The 23,317-nt window shown below is 42.2% G+C and overlaps 3 protein-coding genes across 3 annotated transcripts in view; all 3 read left to right on the top strand.

Moving 5' to 3' along the window:
* The window catches only part of LOC117901277 (hemicentin-1), a 69,418-nt gene extending 57,787 nt beyond the window's left edge, over positions 1 to 11,631 (top strand). Inside the window, 7 exon segments of the mRNA XM_034811971.1 lie at positions 8,260 to 8,342; positions 8,344 to 8,455; positions 9,024 to 9,134; positions 9,217 to 9,357; positions 9,480 to 9,632; positions 10,186 to 10,680; positions 10,749 to 11,631. Of these exon segments, the coding sequence (XP_034667862.1) occupies positions 8,260 to 8,342; positions 8,344 to 8,455; positions 9,024 to 9,134; positions 9,217 to 9,357; positions 9,480 to 9,632; positions 10,186 to 10,680; positions 10,749 to 10,963 (1,310 nt within the window). The 3' untranslated portion in view covers positions 10,964 to 11,631.
* A 707-nt stretch (positions 11,632 to 12,338) lies between these two features.
* LOC117900498 lies at positions 12,339 to 14,358 on the top strand. Its single transcript, XM_034810888.1, has 3 exons — positions 12,339 to 12,563; positions 12,629 to 12,768; positions 12,822 to 14,358. Exons 1-3 carry the CDS (start codon positions 12,451 to 12,453, stop codon positions 14,282 to 14,284), a joined length of 1,716 nt encoding a protein of 571 aa, XP_034666779.1. The 5' UTR covers positions 12,339 to 12,450; the 3' UTR covers positions 14,285 to 14,358.
* A 1,821-nt stretch (positions 14,359 to 16,179) lies between these two features.
* LOC117900769 (protein ovarian tumor locus) overlaps positions 16,180 to 23,317 on the top strand; it is a 55,030-nt gene continuing 47,892 nt past the window's right edge. Inside the window, exon 1 of the mRNA XM_034811249.1 lies at positions 16,180 to 17,112. Coding sequence (XP_034667140.1) covers positions 16,922 to 17,112 — 191 coding nt within the window. The 5' untranslated portion in view covers positions 16,180 to 16,921. The remainder of the gene's footprint in view (positions 17,113 to 23,317) is intronic.

Raw genomic sequence — 23,317 nt, 5'->3', positions numbered from 1 at the left:
GCTACTTTCCGCAAATTTGCCTAACAAATGATCTAAGCGGTGGACACACCCGTAGAACAAGATGTAATGTAAGTATTCAACTTCATCGGAGGACGATGGAAAAGTGAAAATGGGAAATGTCACAGTGGTCCCAGTGTCCGGAATGAGTGGAAATGAATAACAAAAGGAAAAAAAGTTGTTTTGATAAATGTGAAGATAAAAGCTATGAATAATGGTGTATATTATTGTTTTCTTTGTATAAAAACCCTGGATTTATTTGTTATGCATTCTTTTGTGTATGTTAATATTTTCCTTAAAATTGTCATTTATTTTCACTAATGTGGCAAACTTGAACGAACAATGGCAGAAGGCCAATGGCATTGGTCCTTTATTCCATTTAAAGGTTCTCTTATAATTTTAATGGTTTTTTTAAGTCCTCCAAAATATTCTAATTAACTTCCACGCTCGGAAATAAATTCTCGACTAATCCATCTAACTTATTTTCTTGTTGACACATCCCTAAAATACACAAGAAAGCTTCAGGACTCGAGCCAATTTATCTGTTTCCGCTTGGCCTGCGAGGGCTCTAGGGGAATATTTTATATTTCTGACACAAATCGCAATCGCAACTGACACTGATCCACTGTTCGCAGATTTATCTATAAAATGTTTAAAATATTTAAGTAGCACAAAGTTTTATGGAGCTGTGTGACAACGTCATTTTAAATTGTCTGCTCCACCCAACAGCCGATTTCGTGCCCGCCCCCGTAGTCAGAAGGAAAGTTTGTCAAACTTTTGTTTCAAAAGTCAAAGGCGCACACTTTTGATGAATGAGTTGAAGGCAGTACCGAGCCAGTGGAAGGTATAGCAAAAGGACCTGCAGTAGGAGTAAAAATATAACTGGACCAGGAGTCCAGCAATTCAGGAATCAGACTACTTCTCTTTCAGTTCTTATCGCCAGACAGTTGCAAATTTATATGCTCCAGCTTCCTCAAAGCCAGTCGAGAGTGCCGAGAGAATTAAATGCTGCCAAGCATTTAAAAACGCATAAATGTATTTTCCGGCGCGCACTCACATAGTGAAAAATTTATGAACTAACTGCAGCTGGTATAAGAATTAATTGTCGAAGTAAAAAAAAAACTTTCAGTGTGCAAGTGCAAGTACCAACCAAATTTGTGTCAGCTGAGAAACTATTAAAAAGGCATCTCTGGGAAACAGTCATAACGAAGCACCCACAAATCGAGCAGCTTCTGAAACTGGAACAGTTTCCCACAGAACCCCACCTGCATTTCCGCCGCCCACAAAAGCAACCTCCTGCAAAAGGAGAAGTCGAAAACCGAAGCTGACTTCCTGTTTTGTGCCAAGCTCCAACGTTGCTCGAACGATGCTCCGACGATGCTCCGAAAATGCGGAAACGTCCATTTTATAGCGGAAATATATTCTTATGCGGAGACGCGGTGATGATTTATGTATGTTTTGGCATTACGTGCTCTGTACTAGTGCAGCTTTTGTGCACCCTTAGACCCTTTGTGTGCGTTTCGCTTTAAATTCCTCTACTTATAGATGTCAAACCACTGGATGGGAATAAAAAGTAATTCTAACGAGAAGGGACGTGTGAGACAACTTTTATACCCGGGTACTCAGTTCTACATCTGTACTGTATTTGTACCTATTTACTCTTCGAGTACCGGGTATAAAAATTATGCAAAGACAGCCAGGGAATGGGAGGATGAAAGCCAATTTAATCACGTTAATTAAAAACTGTCTTTGCGCGCACCCACACTCACTTATCGAGAGGTGCAAGTGTATGGAGAATTGTTTTTGGTTAATTTCGAGAGTGTAAAGCCGGTACGGTAATAAACAAAAACAAAATAACTAAAGGAAAAAAATGATCGTCACTGAGAAAAATATACGAAAAAAGAAAGTATAAACTGTAAACCAAACATAAAACATCAATTCTCACTTGCCTTTTACATTCTTCTTTTCCTCATTGCGCTTCTTCTTTTCGCATGTGTCTTGAAGCACTTATTGTCATCATCACACACATGCATATACGGGTTACAACCCGCGCGACGATACGACGAAACGAACGAAACGAAATAAATGTAACGGGATCGAGCGAGAGATTCTAATAAGAGCACATTCATTTAGGGTGAGGCATTGGGACGTAAGTTCGTACGCACACACTCAACGAGAGAGAGTCAGACTAGCACGAATTGGGTTGCCTCACCCTATTAGGAGACACTTGAAATGAGAGCGCTGACACTCGCTCTTTGCTTTCTTCTTTTTCTCTTCTTTTGCCTCTTCTTTTTTCTTGCGCTTTTATATGATTTTTGTATGATTGCATGGTAAAGGGAGGGGACAACTTCGCGCCTTTTTTGGCATTTTTTTCACACACACACATTGCAAGCCCTTGGTGCAAATTTAGAACATTTTTGCTCTATGTACGTACATACATTTGTACGCAAAATAATACACTTTTAACACTTTAATTTCACATATTGCCGCATTTGATTTCCGAATTTGATTTCGCATTTTTTGCCCATTAAATGCTCAACCATTTCACCATATTTCACTAACACACACTTCACTTTCTCATATTGTCGCATATTTCACAATAGATCTCGCATTATTTGTCCATTAAATGCTCAACCATTTCACCATATTTCACTGCACTTCACTAACACACACTTCACTTTCACATATTGTCGCATATTTAGCAAATGATCTCGCATTTTTTGTCCACAAAATGTTAAACCATTGCAGCACATATTATTTCACTTCACTAACACACACTCACTTTCACATATTGCCGACTTCTAGCCTCGCTGTGCTCCTCCGCAACTGATCTCGCATTTTTTGCCCATTGAATGCTCAACCATTTCACTACACTTCGCTAACACACACTTGTTGTTGCACATTACTCCACAGCGATACTTTTTCCCGTTTAGTTTCCCGAATTTTCCCGTTTTTACCCGATTTTTTCGATTTTTCGCGGACCGAATCCGTACCGGACCGAACGCGCCGACAAATTTTTGAGTAATGGAATGGGGATGAAGAAGCTGCAAAAGAGGTAAACTGCGTAGGTGTTGGTGGCTTAGGCCGCGCTCCCCTATGTTTATGGCTGTTTATGTTTATGCCTATGTATGCGCCGTTTTTTTTTATGTTTCATTTTTCTTTATGGTTCTCTCTGCTTTCGCTTTCGTTTGAGAGTGAGAGAGCAAAGTAACTGTAAAAACAACACAAGACTGGGCTCTGTCGTTCTTTTTGCTTTGCATGAGTGAATAGGAAAGGCAGTTAGATTCTTGGTGTTGGTGGCTTATGACTCGCTCTCCCAATTGCAAATCGGTAGCACATTGATTATTTCGAGCACTTTGACTATCCGTCTCTGGAATTCCGTGCAAGCCGACTAAATCAGTGTATGGTGATTTCGTATTTTTGGTATGTACATTCTCCATTCGCTTTCAAATCTATAGATCTAAAATGTTCACTCCCTTTGCATTTGACAAATTGTCATTAAAGAGGGGGGAGCAGAAGAAGATTCGCTGCTGGAGTGCTGACTTGTATTCAAATTAAAGAACTTGTCCCGGAAAAGTATTCTGTCACGAGATCTCGATCGGGAAATGCTTAGAAAAGTGTGGAAATTGTAAAGGGAGTTAAAATTAAGTCTAATTATGCCAAAACCAACATTTTTCATGTTGTTCTTTTCTTTCCTTTTGGTTCTCTCTGCGTTTGTAGAGACACCGTTGAAGCTGTGAGAGCGAGAGAGCAAATAAGTGTAGGGTGATTCACATATTTGGAACTCTCTTTGCATTTGAATGTGTAATTGTCAGTAAAAAGGGGAGAGAAGAAGATGCGCTGCTGGAGTGCTAGCTTGAATCAAAATGAAATAAATCGTCTCGGAAAAGATTTCCTTCGCTTGATCTCGATCGGAAAATGCTTAGAAAAGTTCGGCAATTGTAAAGGAAAATAAATGTAATATTTATTATCCAGAAACCATCATAATACGCCGTTGCTTTTTTTTGGTTCCATGGGATCGGAAACGTTTCCTTCTGTGCGTCCACTTTGTGCACAAATACAATATACCCTATTTACTCTTCGAGTACCGGGTATAAAAACTGAAGTTTTTATGAGTACCTAGTGGCCAGGTTATTGCTCTGGTATGCAGTAAAAGAGCTGTTTTGCGATTGAAATTAAATATGGAAAATTTTGATCTGTTGCAGTTCGCCTGTGTCTGGTTTTGATAAAAACTTTACCTCATTTCCAGAACTTTAGGTGGTCCACCCACCCAACAGCCAACAGCCAATGGGTATCGGGCGGTAGAAATGAAAGGAAAAATCCACTGACAGAAATGGGTTAAGCTCATACAAATGCAGCAATTATTTGCATGCTCGAGTGTCGAGCATTTTTATTTGCCCCGTTTTTTGTTATATGCAGTATTTGTCTAGTAAATGGGTATGCTAGAGCTCTGGGCATGTATGCCACAGTCTGAGGTCCCCGACAATTCACAATGAAAGAGAATTATCAAAATATTAATACCACTCATAGGACATTTTAAAATTGCATTATTAAGTTGCTCAGCTATGAACCAAAATGATAGAAATTCTTGCGGATTTCAATATCGGGATTGGCCCTACTGAGTACTAGGTATCCCAATTGCACGACCATGGACCTCTCATTTGGTTTACGTAATGGTGGCCGGAATAGGAATGGAAAATAGGAACTACGACCAGAACGCGACACGAGGGGGACTTTCCCCTGTGCGTGTCTGAGCAAAGCCGCGCATAATTCAGGTTAAGTGCGCTTCATGTGCGTTTATGCTGACATTAAAACACTCACTCAGACACTCACATGCACTCTCAGATACCCACATGCACACTCGTTCACATGCTAATACACTCAGGATGGATGCGTGGCTGTTGCGTTCTCTATTACAGCTGGAAAATTAAAACTTTTTTATTGAAGTCGAGTGTATGCGTGCGCAATGTCAAAATAAAGGAAAAAATCCAAAAATAATAACAAACTTTTTGCCGGAGTAACTGCGAAACAAAAATTGTCGCACAAATGAAAAATTTGCAGCATTTCCAAGCGAATAAAAAGTTGATGGCGAACCTACCCTCACCCTCCGCTGTTAAGCATCGAAAAATAATTAAAAAGTTTTCCGTCGAGCTAATGGAAATTGAATTTCAAACTCGCCTTGAAGAATGGGCAAATTTCATTAAAATCCATGCTGAATAATTTAAAAACAAATGAATACAATTTGAGTTTGATTTGCTCGCCGGGCAGCAGTACTAAATGTCAAATGCTGTCACAAGTTTTTGCATTTCAACATGCAACAAAAAACTAAAACATTTCCACTAATTTTCAATGGGACTTGAATTTTATTTAGGGAGAATAAAATTGTTTATGGGAAAATGTATTGTATTTGAAGACTTAAATTTTCGGCTATGGCACAATGAACCATAAGTCGATCAAATTCGGCAAAAGCTTATATTTTAACATTAAATATTGCATTGCAATTTACTTTTAAAAAAACGGAGATGGAACATGACAAACGAAAATAGAACTGGCGCTCTGGAATGTGAAACATATAATGAATTCCACATAACGCAATTTCCAGGTTGGCACGCTCCAACATCATCTAAAGGGGCGAACTTCGCACCCATGGTCCTCCGGCTGCTGCAACCTCACTCAGTTGGCATCACACGTCAGTTCACAGGACGTCGCCCACGCGTTGCATGCTTGGCTGCATTTTTTGGCAGGTCGCACGTGTTACCGCTCAACAGCTCCATCTTGCACCACCCCACAGCTGCATACGATTTTTTATTTGCCTCTGAAAAGGGTATAGCTACCTTTTTGAGAACTCTGTTATGCTCTGAAATGTCTTCTTCTGGAAACCATATGCCATTCACTCAGAACTTGTAGAGCTTCTATAAGATTAGCTCACAACAAAGCTAAATTTTCAAGGGTATTCCAAACTTCGCTATGAAAATACGAACTTTTTCTACATTCTTTCCTGTTATTTTTCTTACCACTCGCATTCGTTGGCTCTGGCAGTGCACACGAGTGCCTGGCATAATGCATTTATGAAGGCCGCTGAACAATGCCAAGAGCGAGTCAGATAATTTCATTTTGCTCCTGTGGCTGGCCATGGCAATGCCATTTACCGCTAACTATTTGTTTTTCTCATATTTGGCAATGCTTTACATTTATTTTCGCGCTTACTTCAGCTCTCCGTGTCTCTTGATCCATGCGTTGTTGTTGCCCTGTCATTAAGCTCGCATGTGCCGTGGCTTTGGTTTGTACATGAAATTTTATGACGAGTGTTGTTCCGTGTTGCCTCCACAGCGGCAGATAGCGGATCCGCCGACAGCGAACAGCAACAGGAGCCTCAACCAAAGAGACAGCCAGTCAACGCGGTACACAGATGCATCAGACAGTGACACTCGCATCGTCTGCAGGTGAAGGCAAACAATGCAAATATTTGTATGCCCCCATAACTGTATGGCACATGGGTGTACTTCCATCATAGGTATATCTGCGGTGCCGTACTCGTACTCGTATAAGGAGTGCCAAGAGCGCGATAAAAAGTAATGTCCCATTTTGTCGCCCATTGTTTGGCAACTTTAGCTGATGTCGGCATTGATTTTCCTTGATGTCTGGGGTTCCACAACAATAAGAGTGTTGTTATATGAAGACATTCAGGTTTAATGGATAAGTTGAACTTGAAATATAAGAGAAACCGAAAATACGTGTGGAACGTACCGCAATGGCTTTCGCTTTGAACATTTTATTAAGTGTAGAATATTTGGCAATAAATGCCTGTCCTATTTCGGGTTATACAACGTACTAACTCCTTATGGTTATTATCTATCTTATCTCATGATTTCTAAAACTATCCTTAAATTTTTCTGACAGTAAAACCTTTGCTTAATTTTACTAAACTTTTACTACATATACAGAGTTTAAAATAGTTCCAGTTTCTGTAAAGAAAACTTCAGCACTGCTAATTAATATGACTGAAGTTCTTGCAGTCTGGGCGTAATTGCCCTCGCCTGTGCTTTACGAGTGGCTACATTGTTCATAATATTCCACTTAGATGGTTCTCACTTTGGACCATGCTGTGGCAGGCTCTATGTACACGTATTTATGTATGTATATCATTATGTATGTAGTTGCATAATTTCAATATGTCCATACTGTTGCCAATAAAATTGGAAAAGCAGAAAAAAAAGGCAATGGAAAAGTTTTGCCAACGAAATGAACGATGCAATCATGTTTCCCTCACTCCGTCTCTGGGAGTGTTTCGCAGTTTTTGTTTTTATTCGTTCTTTGCCACTTTGGGGCATGCAACAAACTTTATTAAAAAGTATGCAAGAAATTTTTGCATCGCATCTATACATTTGCCAGAATACCCACAGGGCTGCAGAGGTATCCGGTCGTAGCTGAAGTTTGGAGATGGTTGATTTCCCACAGCCTTTTCCCACTTCCACCCCCCTTCTTTTTCTCTGTCTGCAGCCCGTTTTCCCATTTTGCTCCACAGATTGACATGAATTGGCAAAATGAAATTGCTGTTTCTTGTGATAAATTTCAATGAACATTTTTGCCAAGGCGCAAACATGAAGTGAAAGTACGGGCCACGGCAGGAATTTGCATCTGTTGAGTGCAGTTTGCTGTGTGGCCCGAATAACAGGCTGTGAGGCATGCTAAAAGCCAGTTTGCAAGAGAACGAGTCCCGACATAAATTGCATGGCAAATAAATTAAAAAATGTTCACAAACGGTTGAGCTTTCTTATACAATACGATAGAAAGTTGCTTGAAATTAAAAAAAAATAGCAATCACGGGCTGCCAGTTGTTGTTATTCGGTTTATATTCGGTTAAACTTTAAATACGTTTAAAATGTATGAAAGCCTGGTTTGAATTCTTTCATTTTGACTTTTCTCTCTTTATTCTTAATATTGACAGTTTTTTTAAACGGAAATGTGTGAACGTAATGGCAGGAAAAACTGTTTGAGTTGTTGAGAAAATAAAGCGCACGACTGCACTGTTTTCCTTGTTATGCAAATGCAAATGGCAGTGGAAGCGGCAATGGCAGCCATTGGCAGAGGGCAAACTTGGCCTTAACTTTTCAATTTCCATTTTACGCGCTGGCGACGGCCGGCTTGCCCTGGCCCGCCCCGCCCTGCCACGACCCGCCCCATCCACTGCAATTAACAAGCTATTAACTAGAGTATGCCCAGGCCTTAAACCTTTGTCGCTTTCCGCATCTCTTCTTGCAGCTGTCGTCTTGGGCAATCACCATGAGAGTCTCTCGCTGAGTCCAGCGGAGCACAGCGTTGTGCGTTACACAAACGAATCCCTTTATTGTGCAGTGCCGGAGCCCCGATCCGGACGTGAAGCTGCATTGGAAATCGCCGAAAGGGGATATTATACGCGAGCACAAAGGACGCATCCACATTGAGCAAACATCGCCAGGTGAGAATCGGGGTCAGTGTGGGGCTCTGGATAGATAAAATCGAGCAAAACACTAAAGGCTAAAGGCTGGTGCGCCAGATGGTCAGGGGGCAAGAGTAAACAATGCCACAAGCACAACAAACGAATTTAATTGCAATTCCATTACTGCACTGCATTAATTCCATCTGAACACTCGATCCTAAGAGGCGGAAGGAAAAGGGGCTCAAAAGCTATCCTAAATATTCCCTAAAAAATTAATTTAAAATATTATGATGGCCACGGGTCTCTGTTCAGCCGATTGTCAATATATAATTATATCCATTTTTAATCATGTTTTTATAATCAGACCAAAGTGCTTTCAAGTAAAAAGAGAACGTTTTAATTCCCATTCCATTGGGTTGCCAATGGGTATCCTCTTGTCGTCTCTTGATCTATATTTCTCCTTTTGTTTTTATTTTATGCTTTCGGGCTTTGGCCTTTGTTTTTGCGAACCCCATTTAACCTTTTTCCAACCATATATTCTATACACAATTTGTTCCTTTTTATTTCTCTTGCTCGTTTGCTTATTCTCTTTTTGTCCGCTGCACAGAACAATTGAAAATCGTTTTCGCCCACATCGCACTGGCGGACAAGGGCAATTGGAGCTGCGAAGCTGCTGAGGGCGGTCTGCATAGTAAATCCTTCGATTTGATTGTATATCGTAAGTGCTGGAATCGCCCGCAGGGAGGTCGAAGCTGGTGGAGCAGTCATTAATATTGCATTGTTTTCTTGCCCCCACACAGAGAAAATTACATTCACGGAGAACGCCAGCGTGATAACCGTAAAAGAGGGCGACAAAGACAAGACCATATTGTGCGAGGTGAAGGGCGAACCGCAGCCAAACATCACCTGGCATTTCAATGGACAGCCCATTAGTGCGGACAGTGAGTTGGCCAAAGATAATGAGCTATGCATATTACACGACTCCCAAATACCCAAAGTTGAATTTCCCCGTTTCCATTTCTCTCCCTTCTTCGATTTCTTGGGAATGAATTCTTCCCTGTAGCGGCAGATGGCTCCAAGTACCGCATCCTGGCCGATGGTTTGCTCATCAACAAGGTAACACAGAGTGACACCGGCGAGTACACGTGCCGGGCATACCAAGTGAATTCGATTGCTTCCGATATGCAGGAGCGCACAGTTTTGATGAAAATCGAACGTGAGTGTGATTTATGATTTCTAAACAAGAGCAATGGCACACTGGGACCAGGTGATGGTCCACACCTTCATATGTTACACAAATTTTGTGGCACCATCTAGTCTCAGTGTTCAATATGTTTTGGGGTTCCAGTAGAATTACTTGAGCGTCATGCTATTTTTTTTTCTTTTGTGGGGTGTTCGCTTTGTATGCAACGCATTGGGCGGTAAATAGTTTTTGAGCACGAAAAATGCTGGAATTACATTCGCTTAGAGCAGTTTTTTTGATGCATGCTGATGTTCGTACCCTGCTTGTCAGTGGGCGTGGCACACATGCAGCTAATGGCTTAACTTGCCCAAAAAGCCTCACAGCGAGGCTGTGATTTATGGTTGCCGCACATGATTTTTCCATTTTCCCGGCATACCTTTGAGCGTCACTTGTCAGCTGTCAGAGGAGCCTCATCCGCACTGCAGTAAACCTCAGGCTCGCTGCAACGGATCTCAGATTCCGTTCAGTTTACTGCGGAATTGGGGGTAAAATTTAATTAAAGCAAGCTATAATTGATTCCTCACAGACAAACCATTTTGGACGCACAAACAGTTTGTGAGCATGCAGTATGCGTACATCAACGGGACGGCGTCCATCATGTGTGAGGCCCAGGCGGAGCCGCCGGCCACCTTCACGTGGCATCGGAAGCAGAAGCGGCTGCACAGCAACGAGCGGCTCTACACTATCGAGGGAGACAACTACTGGTCCCGGCTGACTGTCCATGTGCTGAACGCCAGTGTTTTCGACAATTATCGCTGCCGGGCCACCAATCATTTGGGCAGCATTGAGAGGACCAAACGTCTGGAGCAAGGGGAAAAGCCCCCATCGCCAATCACGTTTCAGCTACGCGGCTTCAACTCGAACACCTTCGATGTGGATGTTAGTGCCCCGCGGGGACCCGAGGACCGCGGGCCCATGGAGGTGAACGGCTTCCGGATCGAGTACATGTCAGAGCTTGAGTTCAAGTCGGATGCCGGCAAGTGGACCAATGCCAGGCGCAAGGACTTCCCCTTTGAAGAAGGTAAGTGATACGAGTATGTCGTGACCCCGCTACATAATGCCTGTCACACGCTTCACTCTACCCGACAGGTGCCACTTTCCTCATTACCAACCTGGAACCCGACACCACCTACCTGATGAGAGCCGCTTCCCGCAACCTTGCCGGCTTCAGTGACTTCACCAAAGTGGAGAAGTACAAGACGCTGTCACTGGAACCGCGCGTGTCTTCGGCGCTGCCCCAAACCACGTCCCTATGCTTCAGTTTGATGGCTATGATGTGTCTGACACTACGGCTGGGATATTGAATCTGTATCTGCAGGCGGATGACGGATAATGGATGCGAGGTGACGGCTGATGGATGACGGATAACGGCTAACGTTGGACGGGTGATGCACCTAGCAAAACCGCGGAGAGCCCTGTACCCCCCACGTGCTTTGTTTAGCTTTAAGGCGTGTCCGTCTGGGCACTTTTCTGTCTGATTTGCTTGGTCTAAGTTCTTGGTTTATCCGACTGTTGATACAACCCAAAAACCAATGTTTTAGTTAAGTTTAGTACGAGTCTCTAATTAGCTTTGAACTTGCTTAAGGATTATAACTATAGTTGAAAAGGAAAAATATTTATGCAAAACATATAGAAATATTTATATTTAAAAAAATCCTCATAGTGCTTAAATGGTATACCAAAGTTAAACTTTAAATTTGCGATTCAATGAACCCAAAGCTCATTGTAGGATAGTTTTTGAGCTTCCCCAAAAACATCCCAACTGAACCTCGTATCTTCCCATTTTGCTCAACATTTTTCGGTATGCAAATCCGGAAATAAATCTTAGCTAAATATTAATCCAAACCAAAAGCTATCCTTCTTTGAGCTTAGGCCTTGGCGCCCACAAAAGATTTTGTTGCCAAATCTTGAGGATATAATCAAAAAAGTTGCCAAATCGCAAATATACATTCCAAAAGTTGCCAAAAAAAAATAGAATATATTATATTTATGTCTTTAAGAGAAGAGATGCAAGCTGATACAAAACATTCCATTAACATTTTCTATGTATGTGCAAACACTAGACTCATAAAATATATATAACAAATGGAAATATATTAAAAATCTTCCTCTAATCATCATTCAAAGTTAGCTATCCCACAATCACTACAACCTCTCTCTGAAAAGAACCCTGTGAGCGCATCAAAGAATAAATAACAATATAAAAGAGCTTAAAAAAGCATTTGAACATTTGTATTACATATACCGAAGACAAACAAACATTTTTACATGTACATTTCCAAGAAAAAGCTAAATTTCAATGATAAAATACGTGTGCCACAATTAAAGGAGATGACTAGTGACCGTATACCAAAAGTTGGTTAACATATTTGAACCTTTATAAAATAGAACAGTTCTAACTTATGGAAGAGGAATGTAACTTAGCCAAAGAATAAATGCTTTGTGGTTTATCGTTTATGAAGTGTGTGTGAGCCAAAATAAAAGTTAGTATGGATACCGAACATAAATTGTATGCTGTATATTTTGCCCCAAAAATATAAAATATTGCGCAAAGGTAAGTATAAGTCAAAACGCACATACAAGTTTATTGCTAACAATGTAAACCAGCATCAGAACTGCCTTTGTCTACACTTCCAATTGTCTCAGTCTCATGTTTCTCTGTCAACTCAAATTGTGTTGTAGACAAGCAAATATCCATTTCAGCTCAAACTGTTTTTTTTCAGGTTTCCATTTGAAAAATTGTGTTCCTTAAATTTTTGGTTATTTTCCTAATCAGCGACTAGTCCCAATCATGGACAATCCATGTCAGAAATCTTTGGGAGCTCTTGGTTTGGATGTTTCGTATGAAAAGAGAGGCAAACAACATGGTAAATTTCATTCGGACTGGTTACAGCTTTATGAAAGGTGTGAACTTCCATGGATAATAGGCATGTTATAATCGCAGCTTGCCTGTTTTCTTCATTCATTAGTGGCTGTGCAACAAGACCAGGCTCGTCCAGAGGATTTACGGTGGGTCAACTCGGGGACCAAGATGAAAGTCATCAGTCATCAGAGGTAGAGAGCGATGACCAGATTGGAAACATTAATGAGCAATACAGCTCTGTCTTGCGTAAGCTAGATGCACCAAGAGCTTGAACAAAATTGTAATATTCTTTCTTTCAGTTTCTAAAGTAATCTATGCCCGATACGAAAGAGCTGTGAAGCGCGTGGAGGAGCTATTAGCAAAGAAACTTACGAAGAAACAAAAACATAAACCCAACCAGCCACGCATTTCGGCGGGCGCTTCCAGCAATAATAATCCGAGCTCAAATACATCCCCGGATATGGTGAGGCCGCCTTGCGGGACCGACGTAGCTGCCGAGCCTCACATAAGTTTTAATCCGGTTGTAGAAAAGTCCTCCTCTGCTACAAGCAGAGCCGAAATGTTTCCGAACAACTGTGACTGCTTTGAACCGAAGCCTGCAAAGCTCTCTGGGGATTCGAAAAATGATCTGGGTGCTTCAAGTATTAAAGTTTGCGCGGAGCCAGTGCTGATACCGAAAACAGAGCCACAGCCGGCAGTTGTGGCATTACCAGGAACTATATCGGAATCCTCGAATTTTTCGTACTGTACGTGCACTCAACCAACACCGGCAATTGAGCCAACATCCGACGCCCCCTCAACTAGTCAGGAAGCCGAACCATTTAGCCATTGCCATATGTGCAAAAGACCTATTATTGTGGTTCCCGGTGGGGAAGGAGTGCCATTGCCACACTCTAAGCATGGCCCCACGCCAAAGAGTACAGACGCGGATCGTAAAACCCATTCCCAAGCAAAAGCCAAACAGAAGTCAGATAAAAAAATGTTTCAAAAAGAAATAAAAATAGAAAAAGCATCTCACAGTCCCCAGTTTCCAAGGCCAAACTTACACACAGAGGATCCTTTATGTGCATGTCCCTCGCAGTCAGATCAAGAGACTCATTCGTTGGACCTTGCGTTAATATCTGAAATATCACAGCAGTTGTGCGAGATGAACAGGAAGTTGGAGAGAATTCAAACGAATGAGATACTCGAAATACGCAATCAGATGGATACGCTCAGAGCCAATGTCCAGTCGCTGAACAAAAAGTTTCATGACAAGGAACTGAAAAAAGAGTCGTCAGCCTGGCTTGGTTTTACAGCAGAGCTGAATCAAGTTACTAGTGTGAAAAACTCGGAACATTCAGTGAAAGCCCCAAAGAATGTACAGCACTACCCAGAGAATCCAAAGAAAAATGGCATGGAGATTAAGGATCGTTCATCGAGTAATTGTGAGTTCTGTAAGGACAAGAATCTACCAGTTCTGAACAGTTTCCACTGCGAGCTTATCGCGCTGATGGGTGACCTCAAATTCAGTGAAGTTTTGATGTCGATTTTACTGCGACGCGACAATGTCTACCATGTGAGGGTGCAGGATATGATCCACGACGAAGTCCTGGGCTGTTTCCTGGTAAGCGATGCAGGCATCGAGGAGGCCATCAAGCTAGGTGTCTTCGAACAGACAATGACATTCAGTGTGGTCGATGTACGGAACACGCTCAAGGCAGGAAAGGGCGCTCTGGGCATTGCTTTCGAGTTCTCCGATAAGAGGCGAGAATGCTTATGAAGTTGTAATTTTAAACACCAAAAATGTAACACCATTTTCACACATTAAATGGTACATCTAAGTAAAATCGATAATTATCGTGTTTCATGGTTTGCAGAGAGTTCAATAACAGGAATGTGTGCACCTCACATGTAGATGCACACATACTATGTACATATGTACATACATACATCTCCACAATTGCAATCACTTCAAATGTTTAATATGAGCGTCATACTAGTAGAGTAAATGACCGCAAAATGTTTGGCCATTAAAGATTTAATTTTACTGTCAAATTGAATTGTTGTCAATTTAAATTGCAAACATAATTTTTAAAGGTCTTATTATGTACATTGTCATTATACATCGTACTATTAGTTTTCCATGTGTTCCTTATTTCCCTCTCTCCACCTCCTCCTTAGCATCTTTATGTTGACATTTTTTTTCCAAATTCTTTTATCAATGCAAGAAAATTATTATGGAATGTTCTCGAACAAAGCCGGCAGCGCCACACGGTTTAACGTCTCATCAACTCCTCCATCTCACTCCCACCCACAGGTGACCAAACAACAGCCGAAATGTTCGATCTTTGCTTTACTCATGAGGGGAGGTGAGGAGAAGAAGAGCATAGAATGTTCTAGAACAAAGCCGGCAGCGCAGCCGCCTATGCAATTTCGGCAATACCTACACCACGCGCTTTTACCCTCTCACCAACCACTCCATCTCACTCCCACCCACAGGTGACCAAACAACAGCCGAAATGTTCGATCTTTGCTTTACTCATGAGGGGAGATGAGGAGAAGAAGAGCATAGAATGTTCTAGAACAAAGCCGGCAGCGCAGCCGCCTATGCAATTTCGGCTGTACCTACACCACGCGCTTTTACCCTCTCACCAACCACTCCATCTCCCTCCCACCCACAGGTGACCAAACAACAGCCGAAATGTTCGATCTTTGCTTTACTCATGAGGGGAGGTGAGGAGAAGAAGAGCATAGAATGTTCTAGAACAAAGCCGGCAGCGCAGCCGCCTATGCAATTTCGGCTCTACCAACACCACGCGCTTTTACCCTCTCACCAACTTCTCCATCTCACTCCCACCCGCAGGTGACCAAACAACAGCCGAAAAGTTCGATCTTTTGCATTAAATACATGAGGGGGGGTGAGGAGAGAAGAAGAGCATGGAATATTCTCGAACGACGCCGGCAGCGCTGCACTCGCCTACACCGCGCTGTAACCCTCTCATTATCTTACCACCATCAAGAGAAGACATAAACACACACACACACTCGTTTGATCACGTATTGCTGGAGGAGAGGGAGAGTTGAAGAGGCAGTGATTTCAATGAGAGCCGATTCCCAATGTGCAAGCAATTAGCAAAAGATCGTAGAACTGTACATGACAAAAAGAACCGAAAGATTCCACCACCACCGTAGAAAAACTAGCTGATGAGAGAGGAGAGTGCGAGAGAGCAACGTCAAGAACAGCAGCACAAGGTGAACTTACTACAAGGTGACGGCTTACGCTGTGGAAGACGCCCACTGTGGTCAAGACGTCACCTTGTAAGTCAACACCTTGCCATGTAATGCGCTAAGCAGCCCACACATCTTCGCTGAGCTCGCTCTCTTTAATTTCAAACGGTGCCGGGTGCGGGTCGCAAAAATGAATTCACAAAAATCGGGAATATTGGGAAAAATCAAACGTGTAAAGTATGACGCAGTTGTGTAGTGAAAGTGTAAGTGAAAGTAAATGTGCAAGTGAAGTTTTTAATGCAGAAAATGTGTGGGTTGCAGAGCGACTTCGGCGTTGGCGATATGGCAAAAAGGCGAAAATGGCAGCTTGGCGAATATGGCGAAAAATGGCAGCTTGGCAGAAAAGTGAAAGTGATGTGAAGTGCAGTGTAGTGAAGTGATGTGAAGTGCAGTGTAGTGATGTGATGTGCAGTGTAGTGATTAGCTGAAAATTAACAAACAAGTGTGTGTTTAGTGCAAGAAAATGTGTTTTCTCCAAGGCAGCAGCGGCGGCGGCGAATTGGCAAAAGGCGAAAATGGCAACTTGGCGAATATGGCGATATGGCGAAAAATGGCAGCTTGGCAGAAAAGTGAAGTGATGTGTAGTGCAGTGTAAAGAAGTGATGTGCAGTGTAGTGAGGTTGTGATTAACTGAAAATTAACAAACAAGTGTGTGTTTAGTGCAAGAAAATGTGTGTTTCTCCAAGGCAGCAGCGGCGGCGGCGAATTGGCAAAAGGCGAAAATGGCAACTTGGCGAATATGGCGATATGGCGAAAAATGGCAGCTGGGCAGAAAAGTGAAGTGATGTGGTCTAATATGTTGGCGAAGAAAGCCGCAAAATGGTATCAAATGGCAGCTTGGCAATGTGGAAGTCATTATCTAAATAAGCATATTAAATTGTGCGTAAATTCTTTTTTTTCATGTGTAAAGTCATTGCCTTAGTTCCATCAAAGTGTGTGTGTGCGAAAATTTTGCAAAAAAGTCGCTAAGTTTGTCCCATTCCCCCTCCAGCATAAAATAGCGCAGTGAAGAAAGAGAGTGGAAAAGGAACGAGCGTTCCAAGTGATGTGAGTGATAGGGTGAGGCATTGCAAATCTGCTGATCTGACTCTCTCTCATCTTGTGTGTTCACACGAACTTACGTCCACTTATGCCTCACCTTCAATTAATATGCCCAAAATGTGCGCTCTTATTGGAAATTTCGTTCGTTTCGTTTTCGGTTTGCGGTTTCGGTGCGGGTTCCGTCGTCGAGTCGTCGTGCGGTGTCTTTCTTCTCTCTTTTCAGATTATCAGAGCGAACTTTATGTGCAGCGCAGCAAAACTAACGGGACAATATTATCGGTAAGTGGGAGAATTATGTATTTCAGTTTTTCTTTACTCAAATGCTTGTACTTTTGTATGCATGTACATACATATGTACATATGTGTGAATGGGGGATATATTTGTTGGATCAAAGGGTTTTCGTTCGGTCTGCTTGCTTTTATATACATAAATGTTTAATACATATGTACATATACAAATACATAAAAACATGTTTAAAGAATTCAATTAACTTGTATACTAAATCAACATTTAAGTTTACCGAATTAAATGTCCTTAATTTCTATGCCGTATCCTTCGCTCCATCAATCGCTATTTTCAGCTCGAACTTTCCACACAATTTCACAATTAAGAGGTCAACTGGCTATTAAACTTTTTAAATCCGTTCGGCCATCGAAATTTATGCACAGGCCACAAACTAAAATAAAACTCCATGAATCGAGAATATTGATTGAACATTGAACAGATCAAGAAACTCATTCGTCGGACCTTGCGTTAATATCTGAAATATCACAGCAGTTGTGCGAGATGAACAGGAAGTTGGAGAGAATTCAAACGAATGAGATACTCGAAATACGCAATCAGATGGATACGCTCAGAGCCAATGTCCAGTCGCTGAACAAAAAGAATGTACAGCACTACCCAGAGAATCCAAAGAAAAATGGCATGGAGATTAAGGATCGTTCATCGAGTAATTGTGAGTTCTGTAAGGACAAGAATCTACCAGTTCTGAACAGTTTCCACTGCGAGCTTATCGCGCTGATGGGTGACCTCAAATTCAGTGAAGTTTTGATGTCGATTTTACTGCGACGCGACAATGTCTACCATGTGAGGGTGCAGGATATGATCCACGACGAAGTCCTGGGCTGTTTCCTGGTAAGCGATGCAGGCATCGAGGAGGCCATCAAGCAAGGTGTCTTCGAACAGACAATGACATTCAGTGTGGTCGATGTACGGAACACGCTCAAGGCAGGAAAGGGCGCTCTGGGCATTGCTTTCGAGTTCTCCGATGAGAGGCGAGAATGCTTATGAAGTTGTAATTTTAAACACCAAAAATGTAACACCATTTTCACACATTAAATGGTACATCTAAGTAAAATCGATAATTATCGTGTTTCATGGTTTGCAGAGAGTTCAATAACAGGAATGTGTGCACCTCATAGATGCTTACATACATACATCTCCACAATTGCAATCAAACCAAGTGGCAATATTGACTGCCTCACCTTTGTCAGTGTCGGCAGTCGAACAAAAGCAATTTTTGATTTGTTGCACCGAACTGGACCAGAGGCCCCGAGGTGCGGTAGGCCCAGGACATCCCACAGGCGCCAGACCATCAGACCTCTAGGCCATCCGACCATCCGACCGACCGCCCGACCGCATGTCAAACTGTTCATTTTGGCAAACAGCGGTTTGTCAATCAACCACGTCAACTGGGGCTCAACCGAAGGCCCGCATATGTATGTATGTCTGTCTCCGCCATGACGGTAAGGGGACACCCGGTACGAGTACTCGCATAGACGCTGCCATTGCTGACAGCCGCATAAATCAGATGAATGCCAAACGACGGCTGCTGATTCAGATGCTGATGCTGATGCGGATGCATCTGTGGCTCCGTTGGCATATTGTGCGCACTGACTTTTATTGCCAGACCGCGCGTTAAATATTTTCTCTGTACCCGTTCCTATTTACCAGTCACACACACATAGACATAGGCATGGATGCGTCTCATCAGCAGCGCAGCAGAATAGGAATCCGCTTTTAGCATTCTCGTCACAATGAGCCCCGAACAGTATAGGCTAACGTTATTTAGTCTGCAAATAGACGCGGTTCAAAACAATCTGCCCGCTTCTTAATTCCACGCACACTCACACATTTTGGAAAATTGTTTTGTGTTTCCCAAAACATCAGCTAAGATTGAATTTAAAAAGCGGATCGTTTGTTTTGTTAGGAGGCTTGGATTGTGAGATAGAAAGTAACCTGTTCAGGTTCCAATTGGTTGCATGGTTTATTCTCTTGGATGAGGCGGTACTTTGCACCTCTTTTTCTAGACCGCGTACATAGAAATTCACAAGTTATCACTTTAAGGTTCGTATATTGTTAACTATGATCGTTCAACCATTCTCTGCCGAAAATGAACGCTTTAAACACACTACGCCAATCACAAAGGCAAAAGAAAAATCTATTTGGCCGCGAAAAAACAGCATTCGGCCATTTCAGGCATTAAACCGCCCACTCAGGTCAGGCACCGCGCAGGCTTTTAGACCAAAGCGACGCTTGGCCCCAGTTTATTTTTTCATCCGTCATCTAAAGCCACTCGAGAGAGCATCTGCAACTGGCGCTAGCGTATGTCAGTCCATTCGGGCAATGCAATTTCCATGTCAGCGGCCTGTCTTTTTTTCTTTTCCCATTTTTTTGTATTTCTCGTCATCGTCGTTTCATTTGGCTTATCGATAGTGCAACATTCAACAATTTTCACCCGCATGTGGGGTGTGCTTTCAATTGAAATCAAGTGTTAAAGGAAAAGAAGTGGAGTTTATTGTCAGCATAGTTTCAGACTAGGAAAACGAATCAGCTCTGATATTTAAAGATATTTAAAAATGCAGCAAAAAAATCCAAATCAGTCTTAATGAACAGACTTACACGACTCTAATCCGGCTGACTTTTGCTATTAAAAATTGCAATCAGTGCCTCATTATCCGGAGCATGTTCCACACGCTGGTCCAGATTTTCCACTCGACAAGTCCTTGTGTTGGGATGACGATGACCCTCCATGGACGGATGCTTTGTAGCGCCCTTCGCCGTGCCAATAAATGAGCGCCAGGCATTAAATTGTAATTTTTTAATTACACACAAAAGATTTAATGACTGCGGTGGTAATAACACACAACAGACGTTGCCACGCCCCAGTGCCCTGTCCGCCTTTGAGGGCACAACAGCAGCAGCTTCGCTTTTGCCGAACAGCTAGAGCGGAAAAGTATGCAACGCTTAATTACATAAACGTTGCTGCCCCGAAGCCGAAGTTGAGACGGGACTAGGAATGGGACGGAACGGGACTCGACTCTCCCGTGCACAAGAAAAGTCCCAGCACAGACGGAAAACTGAAAGAAATCTCTCGAGCTGGAGTGCTACATCGAGATAATAAGAAAATGGGGAAAATTAAATTGTTTTTCTGTGCTCGCGCCAAGTGACCAATTAAAGCGAACAGCAAAAAGTCCCCGAGTCCAAGCTGGAGCAACAGCCAGCGGACTGGGGGGCTACATCCTCGGAAGACGATTCTCCTTTTTGCTTTCTATACTTCTACAGCTTCTGCAAATTAGCTGCTGTGATTTGCTTGAAGTACGAGGAGTATTTGTCCCTCTAACTGGAAGTAACCCATCTTTGGCTTTGTCTGTTTGTTTAGCAATAAAAATCATTTTGCTCTGTCTAATGATGCCACAGCAATGCGGCTGCTCTCTAAATTAGCGCCATGGGCCTTTCAGCAGTCAACAGTCAAGAGTCGTAGAATATGCTGTTTCTTATCCGACTAAAAACCGCCGTTGCCCTCCGCACAGTCGTAAATAAAACTTTCTCGAGAACTAACTAATATGCCAGAAGTGGGGGCAACACAAATCTTCTATAAAGTAAATGCGCTCGCTGCATTGGAATCCTGTTACCGGCTCCTCTAGGCTCCTTCAGACCTCCCCTGGCTGCTTTTGCTACTTTTGCTGGCCCTGGCTGCTCTTGTTGCCGCTGTTGTTGAATGTTTTTCGTGTGTTTGCTGTTTGTTGCCAACACACTAATTACCGCAATTAATTATGCCGCCTCGGGGAACAGCGCGGTGTGGAGTGCAGTGTAGTCCAGGACTAGTCCGGGGCAGGCCCAAAGCTAAAGCCCGTCCAATTCCTAGTTGGCAGGATGATGTCGTTACTGCTGCCATTGTTGCTCGAGTGGGACGCTGGCTTCCCTTTTGACTCGAACTTTAACACAGGCTATACACGAGTGGGTATATGCATGGGCATGGGGTTGGGTTGGGTTTAACACCCTGTGTATTCCTGTGTGCGCATTTTAAACAGCTTTTACGCGTTTTGTTCTTCGGTCTCAAAGCGCATATCAAATGCTTCGCTTGCCATCCGCACACACACGGGCACACACTGAGAGCTGTGCAGCAATTTAATTCTCTTAGCCAAATGATTTTAACCACATTACAAAAATTGCTCGTTTTCGCCATTTGAGCTGTTTCAATTGAATGCTAATTAAATGTAAAGTGATTATAAAAAAAGCAGGTTATTTGAAGCCATTACATTACGGAACACTGGAGAACGGAATTGAATGTGCATATTTTAAAATTTATTTTTCGTAATTTAACAAGCAGATATTGGTAGGAACGAACAATCCACAAAACAAGTAGATATACTCCACGCCTCAGATTGGGATTGAGGCGTCGGCTTCATGCATTTAATGGTGTACATTTTACATCCGTTTTTACTCTTTCCAGACCAAAATCCAATTAACATATTTTAATGTAGGCTACATAAAACAAAAGCCATTATTATGATGAAACAATATGTTTCACAGCTTATTGTCAATCAAGAATATCTGAGAATCATATGGGAAATGGCTTAAAAAAGCCATTAATAAACATGGGAAGATTTAGTAACATTAAAGAAATAAATTCAATTGCTATGTTTTGGTACACAAATATGTATGCCACACATACATACATATGTATGTACATATGTTCACAAAATAAGTATATTACCACTCTTAAAGTTCATAAAATCTTTTACTCCGCACTTACAATATTTAATAAAAGTCAGATTTTGCCGCACAGGGTTTCAACAGAAATTCGACAGTATCCTCTCAAAAAATATGTAAAACCCTATCGAAAAAGTATCCATTATCACTTGCAGTCAGGGAAATCTCCATTGATACTTTAAGCCATTAAAGTGGTGAGTGCACTCAAATCCTAGGATTTTCCAATAACATTTCCACTTTCCACTAGCACTGCCCATTGCGGAATCACTAAGCGGCCATTAAGCAAATCAAAGAGTGTCACGAGCATTGGAGCAGCGAAGAAATCATTTTGCACCCGACGATGACACCACGAGCAAATGGCAAAACATGCATGAAAATTGAAAATTATGTTTGAAATGCACTCAGTGTCAACAGCAAAGGCAACAGCTGGAGCTCCCACAGAGCAGGAACATATTTCCAATGGAGTGGAGAAGGAAGGACTTCCATATGCTGTACTGACTCTGGCACGTTTGTTTCTGTCAACGCAATGAAGTGCAACATTTCTATACAAGTGAGTGTGTGTCTTGGTTCTTTGAATGTGTTTTTGTTCATGTGAATGTAGTGGCAAACACCCGATACATTTTCACACATATGTATGTACATATGTATGTACGAGTGGGTACATACAAACAAACACCTTGAAGCCACTTCATATTGTAAATTTGGTAGAAAATATTTTTAGTGTCGCAAGGATATCCGCTATGGCTCCCACCTCTGCTCCCCACGTTTTCTCCTATTTCGGATCCTTTCCGACTCCTGCATGGAACAGGCGTACTCCCACACCTGTTCTGGCAGGAACTGGGGTTGTTGGTTGCTTACCTTGTTGTAGTTTGTAGCAGCAAGTGCTGTTCCTGCTCCTTTTGCTTCTGCTGCCTCTTGGCACCTGTTTGCCTGTGCACCTTTTGTGGTCTCCTGATGTCCTGGAGTGCTTTTGTATGCATCCTAATGCAATCCTTGTTACTGCGTTTGTTTGATTGCTTCCGCAAGCAATACTGCCACAGTGTACTCGCTCTGATTTGTACTATTTAATTACTACAAAATAGTACTGGGAGTCAGGGGAATTATTACAGTGAGGTCAAATGGCAGAGAAGGTTTTCTTATGAGATTTTGAATAACAGATGGGCAGCCATGATAAGCGAATGTAATCTTCTCAAAACGCTTGCAGACTGAGCTCCAAACATTAAACAAGTACACATAATTATCACCTTCAGTCACTGTAAGCAGAGTAACGTTCAAATTGGCTTATCCCATCCGAGTAGTCGCACACAAGAAATTGAGAAATTTCCCAGTTAATTCAGCCAATTCCATTTGAGTTATATTAAATTGCAAGCAAAAATGTCTGCACTGGGCTTCCATTTAACTGGCACACTCGTACTCGCACTCATAGCTGCATCGAAAGTATATTTGCCCGGCACATAAACAAGTTGCACGAGCAGCTGCACTTGACTA

Source organism: Drosophila subobscura, chromosome U (genome assembly GCF_008121235.1).
Source record: "Drosophila subobscura isolate 14011-0131.10 chromosome U, UCBerk_Dsub_1.0, whole genome shotgun sequence".
NCBI classification, from domain to species: Eukaryota; Metazoa; Arthropoda; class Insecta; order Diptera; family Drosophilidae; genus Drosophila; species Drosophila subobscura.
Note: the sequence above shows the minus strand (reverse complement) of the source record. Positions and strands in the feature narration are given on the sequence as shown.

Coding starts and splice junctions, on each gene's coding strand:
- LOC117900498 (XM_034810888.1), top strand. CDS start 12,451: ATGGACAATCCATGTCAGAAATCTTTGGGAGCTCTTGGTTTGGATGTT. Junction 12,564..12,628: donor TGGTTACAGCTTTATGAAAG/GTGTGAACTTCC, acceptor TTCATTCATTAG/TGGCTGTGCAACAAGACCAG. Junction 12,769..12,821: donor GCAATACAGCTCTGTCTTGC/GTAAGCTAGATG, acceptor TCTTTCTTTCAG/TTTCTAAAGTAATCTATGCC.